Source organism: Elgaria multicarinata, chromosome 1 (assembly GCF_023053635.1).
Source record: "Elgaria multicarinata webbii isolate HBS135686 ecotype San Diego chromosome 1, rElgMul1.1.pri, whole genome shotgun sequence".
Taxonomy (NCBI): domain Eukaryota; kingdom Metazoa; phylum Chordata; class Lepidosauria; order Squamata; family Anguidae; genus Elgaria; species Elgaria multicarinata.
The window spans coordinates 114,847,851-114,864,066 of NC_086171.1; the positions used below are offsets into that span (position 1 = coordinate 114,847,851).

Consider the following 16,216-nt stretch of genomic DNA (forward strand, 5'->3'; position numbering starts at 1 on the left):
AGGGAGGTGGAGTCATATTGCCAAGCTCTAGGGGAAACTGAAACTGAAAGTACTTTTGTACTTTCCCTCCCAAAGCCCAGAAACAGAGAGCTTAACAAAAACCCTTTTAAAATAATTTTTAAACACAAGCAGTAAACTTTAAACACAAGTTTATTTTTAAAAAAATATAAAAGTGAGACAATAATTTCCAAGTAAAATACAAGTCACAATAGTCAACAATGAATTCAGTCATTTCCCCCATTTTATTGTATAAAATGGCATTTACAAAAAAGAAATTCCAAGTGTATCCATTACCATTTCAATGGCCTGCAGTGGATCAACAATCTCGGGTATATTATCTTTCCTTAAAACCCAATCTGGTCTCTGTCTGTAGGATGAAAATAAATGTTATTAAAAAAAGAAAGCAGGACTTGTGAACTTTTTTAAGGCCGAAGATAAGGCTTTAAAGTAAGACTTCTTACCTTGAAATTAATCCTGCTTTTCCTGGAGTTACTGGGTCAGAGCAATACCCATTTTTGTATGCACCTAATTTCTGTTTTGCAAGTATTCTTTGGGCATCCATTTTATGTTTACGGGCTGTTAGTTTAAATAGGCTCTGAAGACAAGAAACTACTCGAGGTCTGCTTTGGATCTCCTGAAAAGTAAGCCACAATTTTACTGTAAAAGGAAGTGTAATATTTGTTCAATGATGCCTGAAAGCATATATATTTTGGGGGATTCTGCTGGACTACATCTTATTTACACATCCCTAATATACTTAATCTTCACCATAATGTTTCTGTTACCTCTGCAATTCACAGTATGAGAAAAACCTCCACTCCAGCCAAATCACAAGCAAGTCCAGCTCTTGGGTACAGCCTTCCTCTAAATCTCTTCCTGTTGTATTTCTGGCTGCTTGGACAGTTTATCTGTGTTTTTACTGCCGGCTTGTATAACCTTCTCCTAACAAGATCTTAGTGCACCCTCCTGGCATAACACAGCCATCTGCTCCCTAGTCTGCATCTTCACCAGCCGTGTATGGTTATCCCACAGGGAAAGAATAGTTTAACATCCAGGCCATAGCTATTCACTTTTCCCTCAGCTTTCTCAGTCCTTCTATAGTAGTAGTAGTAGTAGTAGTAGTAGTAGTAGTAGTAATAATAATAATAATAATAATAATAATAATAATAATAATAATTTCTTACCCGCCTCTCCCTTTGGATCCATCAGGCTATGTCCATCCTTGTCTACCAACTGACTAAACTTGCAACCATCAACTCCTTAACTGTCCTTTCCCAACTGCTGTTTTCCACCTAGCTACAATCCCCAGCCAACAGAGTTGTATTTGCCTTATCCAGGCCCCATCCAACAATATTCTAAGCAATTGCCTCTCTTAACTATGGGATTGTTGAACTCACAAAGAGAATTCATGGGGGAGGGAGGTTTGTTGGTGTGTGAATTCTTGGTTGTTTGAAACATTATGTGTGATCCCAGGCTACAGATGTGGCAGGCAAGAATGGTTAAAAAACCCAGCTGCTCTACTATGCCAGTACTACAGTGCCACACAATCATTTGGGATAGAGTGAGGAAATGGGCGAAGAAGACAACAATCAAACCCAAAAATTCACCAAAGTACCAGCCAGGTTTGTACATTAGCAGTTGGCAGTATTAAATCTCTCCAGCAGCCCTGACAATTTGAAAGAGGAAGATGTTAGCCTGGGTGGGGGTGGGAAAGAGAATTAAAGCTTACATAAGCTCTTCTTGAATCCTTCAAAAGAAGAGCGAATAGGCAGCATGTCTTGGTAAAAATGCTTCCGCCTTTCTCTGAAATTTTGTCACCAGCTCTCTCTCTGTACATCTGAAGTAGATCCAATAAAGTCTCTACAGAATTCTTCACTGTATAAACAGCTTGAGCAGTCCTTTCATACTTGAAGAGAAGAAAACAGTTCATGTTACATACAGTCTAAAGAATCTCAACTTTGAGCAAGACTGTTCCACTGTACTTCAAATCAATAAAACTCTTAGGGTGGACATATAGACCTGATTTGGATGATGAAACAACCCAAGGTTGTTAACCATGATTTGTTTGCGAACATTTGCGAGTCGCCTGCTTTTGTTTGGTGTTCTGGGTTGCTTCCTGTGATCCCGGAACTCTGGGTTGTTGTGGGAGGAACAACCCAGAGTTTTAACCCAAGAATAAACCATGGGTTCAAAGACTGGGTTCCTTCTCCCAGGTTCACACATCAGAGTTTAGCAAAGCAGAAGCCAGCAAGCAGTCAGAAGCCAGCACTCTCGCTTGCTCCTATATGAACCAAAACAACCCATAGTTCACAAATCATGGGTTGTTCGATCATCTGAACCATGTCATAGATGCCTGTCAGTCAAGTAGCACCCTGTTCCATGAGCAGAAAGGAAAAAAGTCAAAATAGTGTCCCCTCTTCCCCCTTTCTCTTTCCATGACCTTTTCTGCTGCCAAAAGGTGGAAGTGTTCTTTTCACTGGCTGACTCCACTAAACCAGCTTTAAAACTCTTTTGGTCTCAGGTATGTACTTTAACAGAAAAAGAAAATAGACCACGTTTTACTGAAGAAAACTGTTAAGAGGAAGCTTTAAAATCTGAATGGATACACACAGACACTAATTGTTATTCTATTGCATGTGTGTGTGTGTGTGTGTGTGTGTATCCATTCAACTTTTTAACTTTTAAAAGAACCAGTGATAAATGTATCCAGCTTATCTAACTAGGCTGTGTCCCATCCAGGTCCCTTATCTAAGCAACATCTTATTTATTTCATTTATATACCGCCCCACAGCCGAAGCTCTCTGGGCGGTTCACAACAGCCAAAAATGGCAAACATGAAAAAAGTATACAAAATTTAAAAAACCGCCAGAAACATAAAAACAACAGTATAAAAACAACAGTATCTATTTAAAAACAACTATTCTGGGGTCCATTAAAAACAAACTTAACGTTGTTGAATGCTGTTAAAATGCCTGGGAGAAGAGAAAAGGATGGAAATGATGTCCAGTGTTGAGAGCCACAGCCATTATAATTATAATACAAATTTACGAAAGTAGGTTGTTTTCAAGAAAACTTTAAAGTAAATACCTTTGACAAATTAAGCAGAATTTGAACTGAGTATCTGATAACATCCTTGCTAGGGACACTACGGTTGCAACTCCGTATCAAAGTAAAAATAACGTATACTGCTTCAGTCTGGGCCATACTTTCACAACAAACAGGAGATAGTCTAGTTACAACCTCTGGAATAGAGAGAGAGAAACGATGATTCAAAATCGCAATACTGTTGGAAAGAAAGGTAGATCCAGTGGCCAATTCTCACTGATATACAAACCCCATTCACTTGTTCCCTCTCACACAGAGGAGAGGGGAAGTTGTGTCCCCGTTGCTTCGCACCACCACCCTTCAATTGATAGGGCTGAAGGTCTGCAGTGGGGAAACCTGCAGTGTACCTGAGTAGGCTCCTCTCAGGCAATTTAGAACAGAATATTTTAATTTAGAAGCCATAGCACTAAAGTGTCCACAGACTCTCTGCTGCACACCGTCAGTCCCTATGCGTTGAAGGTGTGCAAAATGCATGGGGGAGCCACAATGAAGGGGGCAGGAGCAGTCAGTGCAGCCACACTCTACCCCTCACGTGGTTCTGATTGCATGACAAATAGAATAGTCGTGGACAGGCCTACTGCTGGGGATGAAGGAGAAGTCCACCAGATGTTAGTTTTCGTGTTTCTCAGTTCATGAAGTGGGGTGGGATGAGACAGGATACCATCCCACTTCATTTGAGATGGACATAATTGGACCATCCCATATTCTTTTTTACCTCCCACTTTGAACACTAGTGCTTCTCAGATCAAGACTCAGAGTTAGTAACTGTTCTTTTAAACCCTTTACTTCTGTCCCTTTCTCTCTCTCTCTCACACACACACACACACGCACACACACACATATATATATATACACCATATAACAAAGTCTGGTAGTTTGCATATTGGTGTATGAGGATTTTTTTTTTAAAAAAAAGGAATTACTAACCCAGATCTTTTAAGGCTGCCAAAATGTAAGAAAAGTGTTTGTATTTGAGAAGGCGATCAATGGCAAGCGCAGTTCTGTTACACAGCTTCTTCTCTTCATTGCTTTCTTTATTGGCAATCAACAAGCTATCTCGCAGAGCTCTAGTTTTTGGAGTATCAGTTTTCTTCCTCCATGAATATCCTCTCCACAATGCCTTATGAGTGAGGGATGGGAGGGAAAAGACTTTATATATTAGAGAGAAAGAGAGGAGAAAACCACTTAACATTCTGGAATGCAATGCAGTACAACATTGTGCCTCCCAAAGTTAATTCTACCCGTACAGACGTATGAAGTGGGTCATGGATGCAGTATTTCAACTGAGGATGCTTGAGTGGCATGCTAGATTTTAGATATAGTTCATAGGTTATTCCCCAACAAGAAGTTAGGTTCTTTTTACGTGTTCAGTGACTACTTGGGGTGACACTAAGGATAGGGTGACACTAAGGAAATCAGTAACAGGCCTGATTCCCTTACTCTGAACCTCCAGGCATCTTCCAAAAGTCAGATCAAAGCTGATACATTAGCTCTATATGCATGACCAGACAACCAGTTTTTACCAGGTCCACAATTTCATGACGAGCACCTTCTTGCACATATTTAGTATTTCCCCCTAAATTATTATTGATTTTTCTCACCTGCTTTTATGTTCATTTTCATCTGCTCATTTTTACTGGTTTCTAGAGTGTATTCGGTTTAAGATTTTGTACTGACTGCTACTTGACTTGAGGTATTGACAATTAAGGCAAGATAAAAATGTGGAGGGTGGGAAATCAGACCTTCGGACATAACATGGGGAGAGCAAGAGGGATCCTAATTCCACTCCTTCAGTAAATGAATTCTCTAGGTTAAACCAAATGTGGAAGCCAACAATGGAGCCCTCACCCCCCTTAGAATCCACAATCCTCTTCGTTCTGTGATGATATCCCATTATTCCTAGGAACATAGGAAATGCCTTACACTGAGTCAGACCATGGTCCATCTCGCTCAATACTGCCTATATTGACTAGCAGTTACTTCCCAGGTTTTCAGGCAGGGCTCATTTCCAGCACTATCTGGAGAGGATAGGAGTTGAAACTAGATCTTTTACTTTCAAAGCTTTATGACTGACCTACGAACATTTTCCTTCATGCACCACAGCTCCATTTCTACCATTAACACGTGCAGGGAGAAAACACAAAATGTTAAATATTATTTATGATTCAATAAAGCAATACCATCTCACTACGATGCTTATTTACCTGAAATTTAGTTATTCCATTGCTAAGGATTTTTTGGCTCAGTTTTTCCTGAACTCCACCTGCAGCTACGTTTCTGCAACTAATCCATCTCCTCACCCTTCTCTGCAATATAATAATTTTCTCACGATATTGTAGGTATCTCCTCCTCTGCAGTTTTGCTCGATACCATCGCTGTTCAAACAGACAGAGAGAAAAAAGCCTTTTATCTTGATAAAGATGCCTAAAGTTTTTCAAAAGGATTTGAACTGAAGGTCTAGATCAGGGGTGGGGATTTTTCAGGCTTGTGGGATCTCTACTTTGTTTTTAACTCAACCCTCCAGTTTCACCAACTGGAGCCTGGAGCAAAGAGCATGAGTCTAAAATTATAGAATTCTGAGCCCAAGATTTTGTTTTGAATACCAGAGTTGAATGGCGCTCATAATGCTTTCTACACAAAAATCCTATACCATGCTTTCTTTATTTCAGCACTTACAATGGAGGGTGGGGGGAGTAGACAACCAGAAATCAGAAAACCTTGCCTATCTACTACATATCACCCAGAGATCTACCAGTACATTTGCATCTACCCTCTGTCCACCCCTGGTCTAGATGAATGTTTTAAAGTTCAAGACAAGCTTAAGCAACATGAAGTACTACAAAGACTGAATATTTTTATGACCAAGACTAAATGCATTAAAGAGAAAGGAATGCCTCAAATTACATCTTTGATCCAAAAAAACTAACCTGAATGTACAGAACTGAAGACAGCTGCAAGTGTTCATGTTTCAAGTGAAGATGAATTCTGTAAGCCCTCTGAATTCTAGTAGCAGCAAGATGATGATATGCAGCAGCTGTAAAATGAAGCAGAAGATTCTGCCGTCTCTCTTCCAAAACCTAAAGAAAACAAAAATAAACTGAATTAGTACTCAAACCAGAGAGAAAGGGCAACTTTGGGATGTCCAACTTTTCAGATTCTAATATATGGAAGTCAACAAGATGTTGATGCTCATTGACTCACCCATCTGCTTATCTATTCAAAGATGCCTCCGCAACCTCTACTTTTTAGCTTCAGCTGAAGTGTTGCTATTTCCCATGATGCCATCTATGTACTCAGAATGGTAGATAGCATTCTGAACATCAAGGGTATACAATGCAGGTGGGGAACATGTGCCCTCCAGATATTCTTGGACTGCAACTCCCATCATTCTGCACCATTGGCTATGTGGGTGGCTATATGTTCCCCACCACTGGCGTTTCATGAACCAACCCTCAATCCATACAAATGGAGTCTGAGGAAGGAGGTATGGAATAAAGCTTGGGTTTTAACTGGTCCAGAATTTGGCTGCTAGGATTCTGACTAGTTTACCTGGATGGACCCATGTTACACCAATTCTAAAAGAATCATGTCTCTAATTTTTATGGCTGTATTAAATCGGTTTTATAACTTTATGTACATTGCCCTGAGATTGCCTTTAGTGACAAAAGAGTGGTATAGATTTTTATTAAATTAATTAAAAAATAAAACCTCAGCATATAGACTATAGATCATTATTAAATATGAAGAATGCGTAAGTCTACACTTTCTAGGCAATCCAGTGTTGGGAGTTACAAGTTTTGTTCTTCTCAAAAGAGTATCAAACATTCCAGTTCTATAAACCATCCTGAAAATAACTATACTGAAGGCTAATACAAATATTAAGAAAATAATAAAGTTGAGTGGCAGTTCTAATGTAAACCTTAGGTCATGTGTATGTTCAGCTGAATTTAATTAAATCAGGTGTCGATGCCCTTCATTTTCCCACTAAAAGACAGTTTTATGGGTAGTTACCCTTTTAAACTGTTTTCTAGCATCGTATCTTCTATAAGCAGATTGAATTACTACCACAGCTGTTTTGATTGCCAGGAATTTTTGCAGAGTTACTTTTGCTGCCATAGTTGCTCTCCATTTCCTTTGAATTAGAATCACAGAAGCTTTCATCTTCAAAAACCTACATGAAAAACAAATGTGAACATTGAATACCTGCGTTTTGAGCTTTCCTCATTTATCCTCCCCCAAAACGTAATGAAGAGTGGTTAATATTTAAAGCTTGTGCAGAATGCATTACCATATCCTCTGTTGCTTAGCTCTTTGGTAACTCTGAATTACGCAGGTAGATTTCTCAATGGCTCTGAATTCTTCCATTGTTCTGCATCTGATGAACCACGCTTGTGGAAAAACGCTTGGCCTCTGTGCTGTCAACTGCCTTACTTTATAGCCCCTAAAAAGAGCCTAATGGAGAAATGTATGCAAAGCATTACTATTATTTTGAATTGCACTCACATCCATTGATTTTTCATCCCAAAAAAGCCCAGTATTTACATAGAGAACCAGTTCACACTTAACTGAGGCAAATAGTAGGTTAATTAATCCAAGATTTGCGACATTGTGTGCCACATGTTTTGCAACCTTTTTTTTAATATTCAACCCCCAATTGGGGGTTGCTACATGACATCTGAACCCAGGCTTTATAGATTAATCGTGTATTAAACAACTCACTGATAACACAAAATAAGTATTTATGTTATCTGTTAATTGTTTAATTCACAATTAACTTATAGTATCTGGGTTGGGATGTTGTTCAGGAACTTATTTTTTTAAAAAAAAAAAAATTAAAGGCTGTGGAACTCGCCTAGCATATGCCATGGCAAATTGTGGGTTAATAACCCCATGGTTTGCCACCATTACATGCAAAGAGCCTCAGTCACAAGGTAAAGGAATCCACTTTCTATGTGTCATTGACCACTTGTGAGTTGGGGTATTTCAAACACTGAAATTAGTCCAGTATCATGAGTAAAGCCTGCATATACATCAAGAATTCCTGATGTAGACATTTAGACTTATACCCTAAAACCAACTGTTAAACATTTTATAAAATGGATTGTCCCTGAAATCAAAGCTGCCTAAAAATGCAGAAAAACAGCAAATGCATACAGTGAGGAAAGGTCAGCACCAATTTTCTTGTGCCTACCACTCTACAACATTATCCTATTCAAAATATTTTTGTTTCACAGAACTGGCCCCATGGTAAAAACTGCTAATAGTAATATGTAGACAGTTTCTATTTTAGATTCTAATCCACCATACACCAATGTAGAGGATCTTTTTTCGCGCAAAAGAAACCCGCCACATGGTGGGAGCAAGAAAACCCAATTTCTAGTTTAAGAAAATCTGGAGCTTTGCAACATGCATTGCAAGAGCTTTTCATTTACCAGTGTTTTGCAAACATACATTTCTGAGCCCTCATCCTAGAGTTGGCTGCTGGCAAAGTCAATCTTAGCATCAACCTTTATGCCTACCAATCAGAATTCCTTTCTATGACCTATTTAGAAAAATGTTACAAGATAGGACAATCAAAGAAATGGCTCTTATTTATATTTAACAGTGGAGCAGCCATCCAAAGAAAGCCCCACGGCACTCCCTATTACTGCTGAAGGCCAAACAAGATCAATTGATCCTCCCCACATCCCCACCCCACCTGTAAGATTCTTGCTGAAAACATGGATAGAAATACTATTTTCTTGATCTGACATCACCAGCCTTTGTTGATATATAAAGAGATCTAACTACCATGTTTTGTGCCTTAGTGAAAGAAAGCAGAATGATAAATAATTTAGGTACCAGCAATGGACAAATATCTCAAGCAATACCTAAGGAATTTGATGAATAAGAAAGCAACCCCTCACTTGCTCTGTCAAAAGGCTAAAAATGCCCTCTACCCCCCCCCCCCCCAACTTTTGGCTTTCATGTCTGCTTCTGAATCAGTAGAAAAAATTGCACAAGATCCAGCCAAAACTATTTTTTTTAAAAAAATACAACTGCTTTCAATGGGAGATTTAGATCCTTTAAGTATAAAATTTAGCTTGATGCATATATGTCTTGTTTCCGATATAAAATAGAAAATTAGGGAAAGACCATGGCAACCCAAAAAACACTTCTGGGAGATAGGATTTAAGAAGGAACCATCACATCAGCCTTCCTCAACTGGGTGCCTGTCAGATGTTTTGGACTACAACTCCCACCTGCCCCAGCCAATATGACCAATAGTCAGGATGCTGGGGGTTGTATTCCAATACATCTGGAGGGCACCAGGTTGGGAAAGCTTGCATTCACATTGTCATTATAGCAGGCATCTAATACTGTACTCCCAACTTTGCTTTTAACTCAAGAGTGGTTCTTCTGTACAAATATAAAGCGTTGTAAACAGTAACAATTAATTCTGGGGAAAGTATTACTAAATACCTGGATTTTTATTACACTTCTTTTCATTTTGCAAAACCTTCGACGTTCAATGAAGCCTCTGACTGTAGCTTGCATAATGATGATACTCTTCAGACTTTGTAAATAAGCTAGTCTCTGATGTTTTACAGTCACGTAAGAGCGATAGCGCTGTTGTATTAAAAGTGCAGCTTCCCAGTATTTCTGGTACTGTTCTCTGGCTTCATTTACATGGCATTGACTCTGTAACACCAGAGCTGCAGTTCTGAACTGAATACATTTTGTGTGATCCTCTGCCATAAAAAAGGACTGAATTTTACTTGCTCCATAAGCTTCCATTCCCTTTTTGCGTGCTATTGCTCCACGATAAGCAGATTGAATAATTAGCACAGCCCAGCATATCAATTTGTACTGTTTGCGCTGTACATGCATGCGATAAAGAGACTGGATGACAGTGGCTGAGACATGCATGGCTTTCAGTTTTTGACGTGTTTTCATACCTCTATAAGTGGCCTGAACCAGTACAGCAGATTTCCGAAATGTGAGATACGCATTTCGCTGATGTTTCCTTTTTAGGTGAGATCGGTAGTAATTCTGTATGGTAACAGCAGCGTCCCTCAGCCTCTGGTAAGAGAGCCTAGCCTTATGCATTCTAAATGATGCTTGAATTACCCTTGCTGCTAAATGCATGCACTCAATGTCTTTCCTTATTTTAAAACCTCTATAGGAAGACTGGACACAAACAACTGCTCCACGAACAGAAATGTATTCCTGACGCTGTGTTCTTCCCCGAATCAATGCTCTGTACCGTCTCTGAAGAACTATAGTAGCTGCTTTGAAAGCAAGGTAACTTCTGCGTTCTCTCTGCATTTTAAAGTTCCGCTGCAGCACAATAGCAGCTTGGTGCCTTTTTAAACATCGCCTTGCCCTCATCCTGCGAAAAGCCTTCTGAATGCAAATTGTGGCTCTCTTAACAGATGAATACTGCTGGACTGCAATTCTGCTCAACTTATTGGCTCTGAGTCTTCTCTGGATAACTGTGGCTGCCCGTTGTATTTTTTGGACGGAACACTGTTGCCTGTGCTTTCGATAGCTACTTTGTATGATAGTTGCAGCATTATGTTGCTTTCTCAAGGTATGTCGTATTTTCATACCTCTGTAGGCAGCCTGAAGAACTAAAGCAGAATGGCGCTGTTTTAAGTACAGTTCTCTCACACGTTTAGCCTCTCTGTATGCTCTATAATGCTGCTGTATCGTAACAGAAGCAAACTTCACAGCTCGGTAATGAGTATAAGCTATATGCATTCTAAAGGCAGCTTGGATAATTGTAGAAGCCAGATGCATTCGTTTCACAAATTTTCTGACTAGCTGACCTCTGAAGCTAGACTGCACCATGACAGCAGCTTTACGGAGACAGAGATACTCTTCACGCTGCTGTCTTGAGAGCACTGTTGCTCGGTACATCTGCTGAATGGTTACAGCAGCAGTTTTAAGAGAAATGAAACGTTGCCTCTGAAGAAAAGTTCTAAATCTCCTTTGAATGATGGTGGCAGCCGCATGTAGGCTTTTCAAATGGAGTCTTGCCTTCATGCCTCGGAATGCAGACTGGATTCGGAGGGCAGAAATCTTCATCTGCCTGTATTTGTGCACCAGAGCATTTCGAATTTTGCAGCCACGGTACCACTGCTGAATGAGCTTTGCCGCTGCAATTAACTTTTGGAAAGATTTCCGTTGCCTGTACATTCGATAAAATGATTGAATGGAAATTACAGACTGGCGTAAAGTTTTTAGCTCTTGTCTAACTTTGATGCCTCTATAAGCGGCCTGAAGGATGAGAGAAGCATTTCTTAGCTCAAGGTATTTTTCCCGTTCTTTTTTCCCCTTGCTAAAAGCTCTGTATCTTCTTTGAATTATAGTAGCTGAATGTTTCATTCTCCAATACCTATCATGCTGCTGTCTTGAGAGCACTGTTGCTCGGTACATCTGCTGAATGGTTACAGCAGCAGTTTTAAGAGAAATGAAACGTTGCCTCTGAAGAAAAGTTCTAAATCTCCTTTGAATGATGGTGGCAGCCGCATGTAGGCTTTTCAAATGGAGTCTTGCCTTCATGCCTCGGAATGCAGACTGGATTCGGAGGGCAGAAATCTTCATCTGCCTGTATTTGTGCACCAGAGCGTTTCGAATTTTGCAGCCACGGTACCACTGCTGAATGAGCTTTGCCGCTGCAATTAACTTTTGGAAAGATTTCCGTTGCCTGTACATTCGATAAAATGATTGAATGGAAATTACAGACTGGCGTAAAGTTTTTAGCTCTTGTCTAACTTTGATGCCTCTATAAGCGGCCTGAAGGATGAGAGAAGCATTTCTTAGCTCAAGGTATTTTTCCCGTTCTTTTTTCCCCTTGCTAAAAGCTCTGTATCTTCTCTGAATTATAGTAGCTGACAGTTTCATTCTCCAATACCTATCATGCTGCTGTCTTGAGAGCACTGTTGCTCGGTACATCTGCTGAATGGTTACAGCAGCAGTTTTAAGAGAAATGAAACGTTGCCTCTGAAGAAAAGTTCTAAATCTCCTTTGAATGATGGTGGCAGCCACATGCATCCTTTTCAAATGGAGTCTTGCCTTCATGCCTCGGAATGCAGACTGGATTCGGAGGGCAGAAATCTTTATCTGCCCGTATTTGTGCACCTGAGCGTTTCGAATTTTGCAGCTACGGTACCACTGCTGAATGAGCTTTGCTGCTGCAATTAATTTTTGGAAAGATTTCCGTTGCCTGTACATTCGATAAAATGATTGAATGGAAATTACAGACTGGCGTAAAGTTTTTAGCTCTTGTCTAACTTTCATGCCTCTATAAGCAGCCTGAAGGATGAGAGAAGCACTTCTTAGCTCAAGGTATTTTTCCTGTTCCTTTTTCCCCTTGCTAAAAGCTCTGTATCTTCTCTGAATTATAGTGGCTGAATGTTTCATTCTCCAATATCTAACATTATCCTGATGCATTTTAAACATAGCTTGGATACTAACAGCTGCTCGGTGCATTCGTTGAATTTTTCGCTGTGCTCTCACACCTCTGTAAATTGCCTGCATTTTAAGAGCTGCTTTCTTTAAAGCAAGGTATTCCTGCCTTTTGCTCCTGGCTAGGATAGTAGCACGACACCATCTTTGAACTGTTACAACAGCTCCTCTGAAACATTTAAACTTTGTTTGATTGATATGCATCCTGTAATAGGACTGTATGACCACAGCAGCCTCGTGTTGTCTTTGGATTTGCTTCCTTACAAGACTCCCTCTCCAAGCTGCCTGGAGTTGAATGATTCTACTGCAAATCACAACATACTCCTGCCGTTGTTTTCTACTTAAAACTCTGGCTCTATAATGCTGCTGAAGTGTTAGAGCAGCATTTCTCACCATCCTGAATCCTTTAAGAGCTTTGTACCTCCTAAAGGCAGACTGTATAGTAATTGCAGCAGCATGCTGTTTCCGAATCCATTTCCTGGCTTGCCAGCCACGCAAAGCCGCCTGCAAGGAAGTCACAGCTGCTTTGGTCTTCAAAAAACTTGTTCTGATTTTGAAACTGGCTTTGGAAGCTCTGTACCATTTCTGAATCACAAGAGAAGCTTGGATCAACTTTTGATATTTCATTCTAGCCGTATAAGCCCTAAAAGCAGTCTGGATCTTAACAGCAGCTATCTGTTGATGTTTAACCATTTTGCGTAGTTTATAACCCCTGAAGGTTGCTTGTAAATGCACAGCCGCCTTTTTAACTTGCAAGAACCTCTTCCTCTGAGAGGTTTGTTCTCTGTATGCACGGTAGTATGTCTGAATGGCAGCAGCAGCTCCACACATTCTTAGAAAATGCTGCCTCTCTCTCTTCATTCTGTACCAAGCCTGAAGCACAACTGCAGCCTGAAGCACAAGGGAGAGAAGAAACATGGTGGTTATAATCTATTTCATTTACACTTTTAATACCAAAAAAGATATTGCCTCTCTGTGTGTGTACACGCTTGAAGTTTTTAATTTTCTTTATAAAAAGATTCAGGATTCTTTTTTTACAGAGGTGTGGGCTAGAAGGCATCCTAATAGCAAGACCCACATTACTTGACCTTGAAATCTTATGATTCTGGTCAGAAATGACACATCTCCTGGCAATCTCAATCAGTTAGAAAATCCAGTTATTTTGATGGAGTGATTTCATATGCAGTCAATCATACCTGGATGACTATAGGAGATGCTCCATCTTCTTCTTGGTTTGCCTTTTTTAATTTCTGAAGTTCCATCTGAGCCAAATATCTTCGCCAGTGCTTCTGAATTACAACTGTTGCATTAAATCTTTGCTTCTTCGTCTGACAAGTGAGAGAAACCACAGCAGACTTAATGAATGTGAACAACTCTGTCTTCTTCCTGTAGAGTCAATTTCTGTTGACAATTTAGAGCAAATTGTAAGGCAATAGAAAGAAATACCTGAGCAAGCTTTGCTTTCAATCTGTAATTCCTCCAAGCAGATTGAATCAGACGAGCTGCTCGAATCTCTTTAGAAAGATCTAGAAGTCGTGAACACAGAAACGACACATAGATGATAACTACCTAAAAAAAAGAGCACAGAACACACCGGAACTTAGTAAGGTCTGATTGAACAAGACAAATGTGAATTTTAAGGTCATGATTGATTACCTTCTCATCAGGTATTGTATTAGACATGTCTGAATGGTGAATCATTGCTGGAACACCACCAAGATCAGAAACTGCAGCATTAATCAGCTGGAAGTTTCTCTTCTCATTGTCAAGGAGTTCTTTATAAAGCACTGAAGTAGTTATAGCTTTATATAAAGGAGACAAAAACAGGTTGAATTTATTACACCAGATACAATGAAAGCAACCATCTCCTGTCTGCCTTCAAGCACCATTTAATGAACTCACTTTGGTCAAAAGTTCCGTTCAGCAGATTTAGAGAAGCATCAGACTCAGAGGATGAATTCAGTGCGAGCGTACCACTTTTGGTGCATTCTACTGTTTGAGTAGTGTGTTGACATATAGCTTCCAAAGGAACATAACATGGATGATAATGATGAATCAAATAACATAATACTCTTCCATCTGAGAAGGATACTGTGAAATTTTCCACCTAGATTAAAAAAACAACAGAACTATACAAATATTTGCTGTCAGTGACATCTGTTAGTGCTTATCTCAGCATACCATGCGCTAAAAACAGTAGTTCTAAGTTTTTATTTCTACTGAATTAATTCTGGTTTAGACCTACTCTTTACTGTATCCCATTATACTAGCATTCCAGATTTTGTGGACCTCAACTCACATCAACCACAGCCAGCATGGCCAATGGTCAGAAATTCTAGGACTTGTAGTCAAAAACATCTTGAGGGCACCAGGTTGAGGCTTATACTAATAGTTTTCCCCATTTCTTCCTTTCTTTTTTTTTAAAGCAAATTTAAAGGGGGGAAACCCAACCATAAAGTAGTATTTAAAACCTGAAAATGGCTTACTTGGAGTACCCCTTGCTCTTTTACAACCAAAATAATGTTGTGGTATTCTCTTTTCTTTATTCTCTGTGGAATATTATATGAGAGTACTTGCTGGCAGAATACTGTTAAAATCAATGCACAATTTTTTACGCTAAATGAAGTCAGGTTATGACAACAAACCTTACAAACAGTTGTTTTACCAAAAAAAAAAAAAAAATCCAAAGGAAATGAGAAAGAATTGAGAATAGTAAATTTTCAGGTATATCAGCACAAAGCTACAGAACCTACCATTTCTAAGACCCTTCTAACTGAGCAGCCACTTACACACAGGACTATGAAGCCAACTGTTTTATCTTGGGTCTTTGCTAAACTAGTTTTGAATCATCAACAAGTTACTAGTTAAGCTATGTCCTTATTGGTACATTACAAAAGGACATATTTCACCTCATGGGTTTCCTTTAAAGTTGTTGGAAAGAAAAAAGGGAAAATATTAATCTTGTTGGGATCACCACCTACAAACATATGAAACTATCCTAAAGATCATCTGACTATTGGTCCATCTAGCTCAGTGTTGTTTGTACTGACTGGCAGCAAATGTAATAATCCACATCGTCACATGACCTGCCAGCAAAACTAGTTGCCAGACTATAAAGAAAAATTAGTCTAACAGTAACATAATGCATTTGTTAAGAGTCACATCCATCACTGCCTATTCACTTCATGCCCCAGCATGCTATTAGGCCATTACACTCACTATATTCTACCATATCTTGCATTAATTAAATAAGTGTGTGTGTGTGCTCCACCAAGTCCAGAGACATCTTCTTCCACATAAGGAAGCTACTAAGAAAATGGGCAGGACTTTGACAAACACAGCCTACGAAACACCATGACCTCATCATAATATTTTCATTGTTTGTTTCATTTCCTAGAAGAGAAACACACCAGAATCAAAACAAATGTGTGCACCCTGATGTTGATTAGAACTGGCATTTCCACTGATTAGTGAACTGAAGCTTTGGTCTACCAAACGGATGGGCCATATGTTGCCCACAGGTCGCATGTGGCCCCCGCTGCACCCACATTTTTAAAAATGGCATTCATAGCAGCTATGGAGGGCCCAAACTGCTAAATTTAGCTTGTCTGCAAGCTAAAGCAGGCCCCTTTGGCACTCTGAAGTGGCTATGCAGTGC

General features: G+C 39.6%; 1 protein-coding gene across 1 annotated transcript in view; it reads right to left on the reverse strand.

Annotated features, from left to right (window-relative positions):
* Window positions 1–241: 241 nt before the first annotated feature.
* LOC134402260 (abnormal spindle-like microcephaly-associated protein homolog) overlaps window positions 242–16,216 on the reverse strand; it is a 29,239-nt gene continuing 13,264 nt past the window's right edge. Inside the window, exons 13-26 of the mRNA XM_063131666.1 lie at window positions 14,461–14,665; window positions 14,215–14,360; window positions 14,005–14,127; window positions 13,755–13,886; window positions 9,568–13,449; window positions 7,394–7,557; window positions 7,117–7,276; window positions 6,033–6,182; window positions 5,310–5,480; window positions 4,033–4,225; window positions 3,088–3,242; window positions 1,730–1,906; window positions 462–634; window positions 242–367 (exon numbers count right to left, since the gene is read on the reverse strand). Of these exons, the coding sequence (XP_062987736.1) occupies window positions 262–367; window positions 462–634; window positions 1,730–1,906; window positions 3,088–3,242; window positions 4,033–4,225; window positions 5,310–5,480; window positions 6,033–6,182; window positions 7,117–7,276; window positions 7,394–7,557; window positions 9,568–13,449; window positions 13,755–13,886; window positions 14,005–14,127; window positions 14,215–14,360; window positions 14,461–14,665 (5,937 nt within the window). The 3' untranslated portion in view covers window positions 242–261. The remainder of the gene's footprint in view (window positions 368–461; window positions 635–1,729; window positions 1,907–3,087; window positions 3,243–4,032; window positions 4,226–5,309; window positions 5,481–6,032; window positions 6,183–7,116; window positions 7,277–7,393; window positions 7,558–9,567; window positions 13,450–13,754; window positions 13,887–14,004; window positions 14,128–14,214; window positions 14,361–14,460; window positions 14,666–16,216) is intronic.